General features: G+C 46.2%; 1 protein-coding gene across 6 annotated transcripts in view; it reads left to right on the top strand.

Moving 5' to 3' along the window:
* LOC140128224 (A.superbus venom factor 1-like) overlaps positions 1–8,324 on the top strand; it is a 224,420-nt gene extending 216,096 nt beyond the window's left edge. For all 6 annotated transcript variants that reach the window (XM_072149766.1, XM_072149765.1, XM_072149763.1 and 3 more), the window contains 6 exons: positions 2,002–2,107; positions 2,180–2,269; positions 3,912–3,995; positions 4,107–4,190; positions 5,403–5,538; positions 8,092–8,324. In XM_072149766.1, the coding sequence (XP_072005867.1) occupies positions 2,002–2,107; positions 2,180–2,269; positions 3,912–3,995; positions 4,107–4,190; positions 5,403–5,538; positions 8,092–8,233 (642 nt within the window). In that variant the 3' untranslated portion in view covers positions 8,234–8,324. The remainder of the gene's footprint in view (positions 1–2,001; positions 2,108–2,179; positions 2,270–3,911; positions 3,996–4,106; positions 4,191–5,402; positions 5,539–8,091) is intronic.
* Positions 8,325–12,541: the final 4,217 nt, after the last annotated feature.

Below are 12,541 nucleotides of genomic sequence, written 5' to 3'. Positions count from 1 at the left end.
ATTTTGCTGCGGAGTAGCCATTACCATATGAAAAACTCATCCCAGTTGTTCTGTAAAAATACATTTAATAATAATTCCTCTATATATATAGCGCACACAGATTACGCAGCACTGCACAGAGCTTGCCAAGTCGGCCCCTGTCCCCAATGGGGCTCACAACCTACCAGTATGTTTTTGGAGTGTGGGAGGAAACAGGAGGACCCGGAGGAAACCCACGCAAACATGGAGAGAACATGCAAACTCTTTGCAGATGTTGACCCAGGGACTTGATCTCAGGACCACAGCAAAGCAAAGCTGTAGTGCTAACCACTAATCCACCGTGCTGCCCATTTTCTTTATTGAGGTTCCATTGAATGGATAAATCCATTTTGAGACCAAAGAAGTTTACACATTTTGGGCAGTGAGTAGCCTTAGTTATGAAAATAAGGGGAACTCACTTCCCAAACTGTGTCAGTCCTGGTGCTTCTGAACATGCAGTTACACCACTTTCTTTTCGGGCCCTTTCCATTTTTGAATTAATGTTTTTTTCCTCCCCTGTTTCCACAAGCCACATCTTTTACATTATTTCTTTCCATGGCTACAATGTTAAAAAAATTAATCAGTTTGTATGCAACTCACCTGCATCCAGTGATTAATGGAGTCTGCATATTACATTTTACTTCACAGCCCCGGGTCCTTTTTCTGACTGACAGGTCTCACTGCTAGGACATGCTGCTGTTCTAGTACTTAGGGGCCATCTGCCAATATTCAACTACAGACGTAGAAGATCCTGTGTCACTCGGTATCTTGTTAGAACATTGAGAGTGGTCCTTTACCCTATAACCTTTGCTTTACCAAATAACATTAATATCTACCCCATGTATGTATCTGATCACATGAAATCAAAGCAGTATCCATGAGGATGGGGAGAAGTAGAGTTCCATGGAGGATGGGAAGAGTAGAAGTTTATGGAGGATGCGGAGGAGTGGAAGTGCATGGAGGATGGGGAGGAGTATAAGTACATGGAGGATGGGGAGGAGTAGAAGTTTATGGAGGATGGGGAGGAGTAGAAGTCCATGGAGGATGGGGAGGAGTAGAAGTCCATGGAGGATGAGGAGGAGTAGAACTTTATGGAGGATGGGGAGGAGTAGAAGTCCATGGAGGATGGGAAGGAGTAGAAGTCCATGGAGGATGGGGGGGAGTAGAAGTTTATGGAGGATGGGGAGGAGTAGAAGTCCATGGAGGATGCGTAGGAGTAGAAGTTTATGGAGGATGGGAAGGAGTAGAAGTTTATGGAGGATGGGGAGGAGTAGAAGTTTATGGAGGATGGGGAGGAGTAGAAGTCCATGGAGGATGGGGAGGAGTAGAAGTCCATGGAGGCTGTGGAGGAGTAGAAGTCCAAGGGGGAATAATGTCATTTCATGCAATCAGATACATACATGGGGTAGATTTTAATGTTTCTGGGTAAAGGACCTTAGATTACATCAGCCTGGTTGTGTAACTTGAATGCTAAATAGTAGGGGGTATATGGTATGGAAAGGAGTAGATGGGAGGGGCTGGCCAAGCAGCACACACCCCTTCTGATACCAGACAGAAATCTACCATCAAAATCCATCATGATAAATCAGGGGCATTTACTTATAGACCCAGGCACGGTAATCTTCTTATATTTGTTATCCATGGCCTCCTTCCTTCTAATATCAACTGATAGCTTATGCTAATGAGCCTGAGGGGCTACCCTGGGGGCTCTGTGATCTGGCTTCACAGACTGTTACACTGTCCCACCCTTCACCTTGATCCTTTGGCAATTGTGCAGCACTCCCTGCTGTAATCTCAGAGTTGAGGGAGCAAGGGGGAGGTTGAGACAGTGTAAAAGCCAGATATTTATAAAAGTTGATTTTAGAAGTAACAAGACCATGGATAACAAATATCAGAAGATTACCACAGACATGGGGCCTGGATCTATGAGTAAGTATTTGTTCCTGAATGATCTTTTACGTTTTCTTCTCTTACTCCGGACAGATCTCACACAGGAAAGACGAATGCATCACATTCAATGTTCACCAGATCTTCAAAGTTGGTCTCATCCAACCGGGATCTGTCACGGTGTACGACTACTACAGCCCTGGTGGGTAACATGGAGGGGTTTCTACTGGTCTCCAGTTATTGTATTCTTATTTTACTTTCCATTCTTGTATAGAAAGCCGCTGCTCTAAGCTCTACCACATGGACAAGGACATCAAGTCATTGGGTACAATCTGTCAGAACAATGAGTGTCGCTGCGCAGAGAGTGAGTGCATCTATGGCATAACCCCTTTTTCTATAGCTCCCACACACCTATAATGTTCCCTTGTCTTTGGGCTCTTCACTGTGAGGAAAGAAATATAGATACCACATATAGGCACGTATAAGCCGATCCGACTGTAAAAAAAAAAAAAAACTGGGAAAACTTAGCCTCAAGTAAAGGCCTAGGGTGGAAAATGTGTCCACTACTCTTTAATAAAATGTCTAGCAGTCTCTGTCCTTCAATAAAATGTCCTGCAGCAGCCTCCCCTCACTAATAAAATGTCTGCAGCAGCCTCGTCTTACTAATGAAATGTCTGCAGCAGCCTCGCCTTACTAATGAAATATCTGCAGCAGCCTCCCCGCAAATAAGGAAATGTCTGCAGCAGTTTCCCCGCCATTAATAAAATGCTCCCAGCAGTGCTCCCTCACCAATAAAATGTCCCCAGCAGTGCCCCGCCAATGAAATGCGCTGAGCAATGCTCCCCTATTAATGAGATGCCCCCAGTAGTGCTCCCCTCTAATACAATGCCTCCAGCAGTGCTCCCCATAAATAAATTCCCCCTGGGGTGCTCCCCTATTAATTAAATGTCCTCAGAAGTGCTCCCCGTTAATACAATGGCCCTAGTAGGGTTCCCCCCTTATGAAATGCCCCAGGGGTGCTCCTCTATTTATTAAATGCCCCCAGCAGTGCTCCCTCCCCAATAAAATGTCCCCAGCAGTGCCCTGCCAATGAAATGCTCCCCCATTAATGAGATACCACCAGCAGTGCTTCCCCCTAATACAATGCATCCAGTAGTGCTCCCCCATTAATGATTTCCCCTATGGGTGCTCCCTTATTAATTAAATGTTTGCAGCAGTGGCCCCCCCTAATACAATGCCTTCAGCGGTGCTCCCCATTAATAAATTCCCCCAGGGATGCTCTAATAATTAAATGTCTGCAGCAGTGCTCCCTACTAATACAATGCCCCAGCAGTGTTCCCCCTAATGAAATGCACCAGGAGTGCTCCTCTATTAATTAAATGCCCCCAGCAGTGCTTCACCCCTAATGAAATGCCCCCAAGGGTGTTCCCCCCACCAAATATATGTCTACGCCGGGGGCACCATAAAAATAATAAAGTAAACACTTACCTCTTGTCCCTCTGTACTGCCCATTGGAAAAACCATCAGCAGATTAGGTTTTCATGATGTCTCTAACATCATGTCCACTATCTTAATTGCAATCTTGCAGAAGTCAAATTTGTCTATCAATCCAAATGCTACACAGAAGCCTGCAGTCTGTGCCAGTCACTGCACTGGTTTCCCTTCTCCTTCAAAATATGGTTTAAACTAATCCCCCTCATCTACAAAGCTCTGCACATTGCTTCCACTACCTACCTCTCCTCTGTCTATCACCCAACCTCTTCGATCTGCCAATGGTCTAAGATGATTCTCTTCTTTAAATCAAACCTTCCACACGAGTCTCCAGAGCTGCACCAATTCAGCAAAATTATTTATTTGGCTCTTATTCCTCACTCCTGTTGTTTCATAGGACCATGTTATGACTGTGTAATGTATATCGCCGATCATGTCCTCCACCTGCAAAATACGTTGGAGCTCTATAAATAAAGATAATTTTTTTCTAATCCCTTATGTGTTTTGTCTTTTAGATTGTTTCTCGCAGAAACCGATGGATGATAAGATTGATGCAGCCTGGAGATATGAGCGAGTGTGCACATCAGGCGTGGACTATGGTGAGGGGGCACATACTTTAGCATAAGCAGCAGCTATCTGGGAAAGGTATTTAATATCAGGGTCCTGGGTGACTCATCTCCATGTTTCTATGTATTTCCATGTGTTTTCAGTCTACAAGGTTCACCTGGAGGAAATACAGAAGAATGATAACTATGATAACTACGTGATGAAGATAATCCGTGTCCTAAGGGAAGGTAAATGATGGATGGAAATTATCTATATGACTCATACAGTCCATTAAACATGACTGATTATCTCCAGATATGTGAATATTTTTTTAAAACAGTTTGTTTTATTTGTCTATCATTACAAAATATCCTATTTTTTTGTCCAGGGGTGAACCTACGCTCTCTGCTCCCTGTGGCAAACTATAAAACGGTTCTGCCCCTCTTTCCAGTCCAATATTAAATATATCAAGGGTTATTATCAAGTCTCACAACCATGTATACCTCAGGTGTGAAGAGACACTATTTTGAATGATTAGGTTCTGCATGCTGCCCCCACTTTTCTTCACGTGGTGCTGCCTGAGGCGAGATGCCCAACTTGACTCATGGCTAGTGCAACCTTGTATTTGTTGCAAAGTCAAGTTAACAAGTAAGGAGAGGTGAATGGTAGTTGTAGTTTTTTGTTTTATTTATAACTTATGTGTTATTGTCATAGGTGTCCCTGTGATCCATGTCTCTGATCGCAGGCACACCTGTGCCCCTCTCTGCGGCGCCCCGGCCCTCACTTACCTCTCCGCGCTCCTGCTTCTGGGCTGGCTGGTTGGCATGCGCGTTCCTGCTCCCTAGGGTGCACGCGCCGGCTCTCAAAGATTTAAAGGGTCCGTACACCTCTGATTGGTGCTGGCACTCCCTTGTTTCCTATTTAAGCTGGCTGCTCCCAACATTCCCCACTGGGATCTTTGATTCCCTTGCAATTGTTCTTGTTCCTGTTCTGCATTTATCTCCAGTTGTGACCCCGGACCTGACCTTTGACTTTGCTCCTTTGCCGCCAGTCCTGACTATCTGCCTGTTACTGGCTCCGATCCTGTATTCCGAATCTGTACCTCAACCTAGGCTGTCACCGAGGGCTAGTCGCACCTGTGGAATGACCTGGTGGTACCACACTGCATCCTGCCAGACCATCCTGCTTTGCGGCAGGCTCTGGTGAAGACCGGGTGCCACTTAGATTCTGGTCCCAGGTGTCGGCTAATGTCATCTCCCGCGGTGGTCCAGGGGTTTCACTGACCCCAAGCCCTGACAGTTATCATATTGCAATAATATTGATTAGAATTTAGTAATTTCAATCATCAATCATTGGAGATTGGATAAGTGTGTACATCTGTATATAATTTTTTATAGTTTCATCACAGTTGAGGCCTAGCCCCATTTTGTATAATTTTCCTCCTCTTGTCCCATTATTAGGTGGAGATGAAGATGCTCTGAACAATCAGAAGAATTTCCTCAGTCACATCAAGTGCCGCAAAGACTTAATTCTGACGAAAGGGCAAGACTACCTGATCTGGGGACCCAACACTGACCTGTGGGAGCAGCCGGATGGGTGAGTGATGGACATTACTAGATATATTGCAATTATTGTATATTACCCAAAGATAGTTAAGAGTTTCTATAGAGACTATTTGTGATATCATGATATGGGGCTAAATTCTATTAGTACAATGTTCAGGAGTATATGGCTATCCTTCAGTGGAGATATCAGTCGTTACATCAGATGACTATTCACCCTCAGTGACACGGAAAACCTATAAAAGATTCCATAACGTTTAAAGGACACAGACGTAGTGCATTATGTTAGGGATCAAACGATCCAACGTAACTGACCCTTGTGGGACAATGTAATTAAAAAAAAGTTTAAAAATTTTAGTTTTACTTAAAAAAAATAGTCTAAAAAAAGTGGCAAAAAAAAGGCACACACATTTTGCACCTCTATAAACCATACCAACCCAGGCTGCAAAACTATCATGGGATGTATCCCTTACAACAAATAAAACAAAAATCAATTAATTGTGCTCAAAAACTTTATGTGTACAAATAAAATCAACTGGTTATTTAGCAAAAAAAAAAGCACCATTGACAAAATATTTCAAAAAGTTATAACGCTTGAAATTTGCCAATGCAAAGCTTCCCCTCCCCCTCCCCCCAATTTCTTTACAAAAAGGAAGGTTATTTTCTAAAAAAAACAAGCCTTATAAATTTGGTATGACTGTGAGCGTATCGATCGAGAGAAGTTCGATGATAAAGGTAGAACATTTTTATTAGGAAAAACAATGTTAGATTTGCATGCGTTTTTACATCTACTGCACAGGAAGGGCTAATAAAAATATGAATTCCAAAGTTTCACAATTAAAAACTACATTTTGTCCTGAAAAAAAAAGACTCTAGTGACAGAAAAAGATAGCTTGCAGAAATGTAACATGGAAAACAAGCGGATATAAGGGGCAAAAATTGAAAAAATAACAAAAATACATAACAGTATTGTGTGTGACCTTCACGTGCCTGTATGAGCTCCTTACAATGCCTCAGCATGTTCCTGATGATGCTTAGTATGGTGTATGACCTCCCTACAACACCTCGGCATGCCCCCGATGAGGCTCAGTATTGTGTGTGGCCTCCACGTGCCTGTATGACCTCCCTACAATGCCTCGGCATGCTCCTGATGAGGCTCAGTATTGTGTGTGGCCTCCATGTGCCTGTATGTTCTCCCTACAATGCCTCGGCATGCTCCTGATGAGGGTCAGTATTTTGTGACCTCCACATGCCTGTATGACCTCCCTACAATGCCTCGGCATGCTCCTGATGAGGGTCAGTATTGTGTGTGACATCCACGTGCCTGTATGACCTCCCTACAATGCCTAGGCATGCTCCTGATGAGGGTCAGTATTTTGTGACCTCCACATGCCTGTATGACCCCTCTACAACGCCTCGGCATGCTCCTGATGAGGGTCAGTATTGTGTGTGACCTCCACGTGCCTGTATGACTTCCCTACAACACCTCGGCATGCTCCTGATGATGCTCAGTATTGTGTGTGACATCCATGTGCCTGTATGACCTCCCTACAATGCCTGGGCATGCTCCTGATGATGCTCAGTATTGTGTGTGACATCCATGTGCCTGTATGACCTCCCTACAATGCCTAGGCATGCTCCTGATGATGCTCAGTATTGTGTGTGACATCCATGTGCCTGTATGACCTCCCTACAACACCTCGGCATGCTCCTGATGAGGCTCAGTATCGTGTGCGGCCTCCAAGTGCCTGTATGACCTCCCTACAATGCCTGGGCATTCTCCTGATGATGCTCACTATTGTGTGTGACCTCCATGTGCCTGTATGACCTCCCCCCCCCCCCCTACAATGCCTTGGCTTGCTCCTGATGAGGCTCAGTATCGGCTGTGGCCTCCATGTGCCTGTATGACCTCTCTACATTGCCTTGGCATGCTCCTGATGATGCTCAGTATTGTGTGTGGCCTCCATGTGTCTGTGTGACCTCCCTCGTAACACCTTGGCAGCTCCTGATGAGTTTCTGAGGGATCTCCTCCCAGACCTGGACTAAAGCATCTGCCAACTCCTGGATAGTCTGTGGTGTAGCGTGACGTTGGTGAATAGAGTGAGACTTGATGTCCCAGATGTGCTCAATCAAATTCAGGTCTGGGGAAGGAGCGGGCCATTCCATAGCTTCAATGCCTTCATCCTAATAGGAACCCCTTGGCTGTTTAGCCCGAGATATCAATAGGCTTCATCTAGCTAGATGAAGCCGTGTGATATCTCGGCGAAATAGCACCAGGGTTTGTTTTAGGGCACAGAGATACCGAGTAACAAGCAGGGAGAGTGCAGGGATAGATCTTTCTCAGTCATCATCACGGATCTGTCGCAGCAAACCACAAAGTATATGCCACTGGCAGAGATATAACTACTATGCTTGTCGTCAGTTTGTTGCATAGGCACACGCTGAGCGTAGTGGAGCAGAGGCAAGGAGTGTAGCGCTCTGCAATGATATAATCTACAGGTGGTCCTGATGTCTGCCCATTGTGAGCTCCTCATATATATATATATATATGTACACATATGTTATGCATTGCTTTCCTCTTTTTCAGCTTTTCCTATCTCATTAGGAGAGACACATGGATGGAGCGGTGGCCAAACGATAGAGAATGTCAGGGTTCAAGATACAGCAAACTCTGCAATGACTTATCAGAACTTTCTGAAAACTTGGAGTTTATCGGATGTCATTTATAGGATTGTGACCTCGAAATCTCCTTCTTTGTCCACATCTAACAATTGTCTCAGCTCCATCTTGTTCTGCCAATAAAACACTTATTTACTATTCCGAGAGTTCACTCTTTTACATCCGCGTTCTCAAAAAGTAAAGACTTGCTCCTCTGCAGGGGCTCAGGGGTCATACAGGGCAACATATGGAATATACAAATACAAATAATTTATTCATTTTGGTAATAAATATGAGAAAATATGAAGTCCACAGAACTAGAGATGAGCGAGTATAACTCGTCCAAGCTTGATGCTCATTCGAGTATTAAGGTACTCGAAACGGCTCGTTGCTCGGACGAGTATTTCCCCTGCTCGAGATCGAGCATTTAATTAAAAAAACACAGTGAAGAACAATGAAGAATAGAATAAAAACAGTGAACACAGGATCATTTAAGTGAAGAACACAGTGAAAAACACAGTGAAGAATAGATTACAGATGTTCGGCACATCTGCTTACTTGTCGGGAGATACGCCCGGAACGTTGCGAACAAAATACTATGTGAAGAACACTATGTATGTGTGAAGAACACATTGAAGAACACGGTGAGCAGGACGGAGACATCGGGGAGCAGCACAGAGACACCGGGGAGCAGCACAGAGACACCGGGGAGCAGCAGCACGGAGACACCGGGGAGCAGCACAGAGACACCGGGGAGCAGCAGCACGGAGACACCGGGGAGCAGCACAAAGACACCGGGGAGCAGCACAGAGACACCGGGGAACAGGACAGAGACACCGGGGAGCAGCACAGAGACACCGGGGAGCAGCAGCACGGAGACACCGGGGGAACAGCAGGACAGAGACATCGGGGCAGCACGGAGACATCGGGCAGCACGGAGACACCGGGGCAGCACGGAGACATCAGGCAGCACGGAGACACCGGGGCAGCACGGAGACACCGGGGCAGCACGGAGACATCGGGGCAGCACGGAGACACCGGGGCAGCACAGAGACATCGGGGCAGCACAGAAACATCGGGGCAGCACAGAAACATTGGGGAACAGGACAGAGACATCGGGGAACAGGACAGAGACATCGGGGAGCAGGACAGAGACATCGGGGAGCAGGACAGAGACATCGGGGAGCAGCGCAGAGACATCGGGGAGCAGCGCAGAGGCAATGGGGAGCAGCGCAGAGGCATCGGGGAGCAGCGCAGTGGCATCGGGGAGCAGCGCAGAGGCATCGGGGAGCAGCGCAGAGACATCGGGGAGCAGCGCAGAGGAAATGGGGAGCAGCGCAGAGGCATCGGGGAGCAGCGCAGAGGCAATGGGGAGCAGCACAGAGGCAATGGGGAGCAGCGCAGAGACATCGGGGAGCAGCGCAGTGGCATCGGGGAGCAGCGCAGTGGCATCGGGGAGCAGCGCAGAGACATCGGGGAGCAGCGCAGAGGCATCGGGGAGCAGCGCAGAGGCATCGGGGAGCAGCGCAGTGGCATCGGGGAGGAGCGCAGAGACATCGGGGAGCAGAACAGAGGAATCGGCAATCATTTAAGTGAAAAACACAGTGCAGAATAGATTACAGATGTTCGGCACATCTGCTTACTTGTCGGGAGATACGCGCGGAACGGTGCAAACAAAATAGCATGTGAAGAACAATATATATGTGTGAAGAACACATTGCAGATGTATGGAAACATCTGCAATTTGTTCTTCACACATATATATAGTGTTCTTCACATACTATTTTGTTCGCACCGTTCCGCGCGTATCTCCCGACAAGTAAGCAGATGTAATCTATTCTTTACTGTGTTTTTCACTGCGTTTTTCACTTAAATGATCCTGTGTTCACTGTTTTTATTCTATTCTTCACTGTTCTTCACATCTGATAACTTGTCGGGAGATAACATACGCGCGGAACAGTGAAGAATAGATTGCAGATGTTTGCATACATCTGCTAACTTATCAGAAGACATTCTTTTTCAATTAAATAACACATTTTATTCCCGAACCATGGTCCCTTTGAAAAATGCTCGAGTCTCCCATAGACTTCAATGGGGCTCGTTATTCGAGACGAGCACTCGAACATCGGGAAAAGTTTGTCTCGAATAACGAGCACTCGAGCATTTTAGTGCTCGCTCATCTCTACACAGAACACAAAATTGTATAGTAAGTTCCATGTGGCAGAATCTTTGACTTAGAGTTTTGAGGCACAAATTGTAATAGTGTTAGTCTGTTCCAGGACTAAATGTTACTACCATATGGCACTGGAGGAAAGGTCTCCTTACCCCACCCTAGAAATCTTATTTGCATATTTCCTTTACTGGATGGTCATATGTCTGTAAGGTTGTCCTACACAAGCAACGCCTCCATAAGATGGGACCTGCCTCTCACCTAAGCAAACCAGGTCCCACTACTGTGCTGATGAGATGCACAGAAACAGCACTGACTACAGCTGGGAGTCTGTTCTTCCAGGGACACATCAAATGGAGAAAGAAGAAACACTATGTGGGGCCTTATGGCTGCTCTAAAAGGGAAGATAAAAAATAATAATACTACTACTAATATCTTTATTAATATATCGCCATCAATTTCTGTAGCGCTTCACAGAGGGACATATACAAATAAAATATTACATTACAGAGTGCATACAGTCATATGGAACAAAAGGAGTCAGGGCCCTGTTCACAAGAGTCTATGAGGATGATGGGGTGACACAAGAGCTTACAGTCTATGAGGATATGGGGGTGACACAAGAGCTTACAGTCTACGAGGATGAGGGGGTGACACAAGAGCTTACAGTCTATGAGGATGAGGGGGTGACACAAGAGCTTACAGTCTATGAGGATGAGGGGGTGACACAAGAGCTTACAGTCTATGAGGATGAGGGGGGTGACACAAGAGCTTACAGTCTATGAGGATGAGGGGGTGATACAAGAGCTTACAGTCTATGAGGATGAGGGGGTGACACAAGAGCTTACAGTCTATGAGGATGAGGGGGTGACACAAGAGCTTACAGTCTATGAGGATGAGATGGACACAAGAGCTTACAGTCTATGAGGATGAGGGGGACACAAGAGCTTACAGTCTATGAGGATGAGGGGGTGACACAAGAGCTTACAGTCTATGAGGATGAGGGGTGACACAAGAGCTTACAGTCTATGAGGATGAGGGGATGACACAATAGCTTACAGTCTATGAGGATGAGGGGGTGACACAAGAGCTTACAGTCTATGAGGATGAGGGGTGACACAAGAGCTTACAGTCTATGAGGATGAGGGGGTGACACAAGAGCTTACAGTCTATGAGGATGAGGGGATGACACAATAGCTTACAGTCTATGAGGATGAGGGGGTGACACAAGAGCTCACAGTCTATGAGGATGAGAGGTGACACAAGAGCTTACAGTCTATGAGGATGAGGGGGTGACACAAGAGCTTACAGTCTATGAGGATGAGGGGGTGACACAAGAGCTTACAGTCTATGAGGATGAGGGGGTGACACAAGAGCTTACAGTCTATGAGGATGAGGGAGTGACACAAGAGCTTACAGTCTATGAGGATGAGGGGGGGACACAAGAGCTTACAGTCTATGAGGATGAGGGGGTGACACAAGAGCTTACAGTCTATGTGGATGAGGGGGGGACACAAGAGCTTACAGTCTATGAGGATGAGGGGGGGCATGAGAGGTTACAGTCTATGAGGATGAGGGGGGACACAAGAGCTTACAGTCTATGAGGATGAGGGGTGACAGTAGAGCTTACAGTCTATGAGGATGAGGGGGGGCATGAGAGGTTACAGTCTATGAGGATGAGGGGGGACACAAGAGCTTACAGTCTATAAGAATGAGGGGTGACACAAGAGCTTACAGTCTATGAGGATGAGGGGGGGCATGAGAGGTTACAGTCTATGAGGATGAGGGGGGACACAAGAGCTTACAGTCTATAAGGATGAGGGGTGACACAAGAGCTTACAGTCTATGAGGATGAGGGGGGACACAAGAGCTTACAGTCTATGAGGATGAGGGGGGACACAAGAGCTTACAGTCTATGAGGATGAGGGGGTGACACAAGAGCTTACAGTCTATGAGGATGAGGGGGGTGACACAAGAGCTTACAGTCTATGAGGATGAGAGGGACACAAGAGCTTACAGTCTATGAGGATGAGGGGGGACACAAGAGCTTACAGTCTATGAGGATGAGGGGGTGACACAAGAGCTTACAGTCTATGAGGATGAGGGGGGTGACACAAGAGCTTACAGTCTATGTGGATGAGGGGGGGACACAAGAGCTTACAGTCTATGAGGATGAGGGGGGGCATGAGAGGTTACAGTCTATGAGGAT

Source organism: Engystomops pustulosus, chromosome 4 (genome assembly GCF_040894005.1).
Source record: "Engystomops pustulosus chromosome 4, aEngPut4.maternal, whole genome shotgun sequence".
Lineage (NCBI taxonomy): Eukaryota > Metazoa > Chordata > Amphibia > Anura > Leptodactylidae > Engystomops > Engystomops pustulosus.
This window is presented reverse-complemented; position numbering and strand designations above follow the sequence as displayed.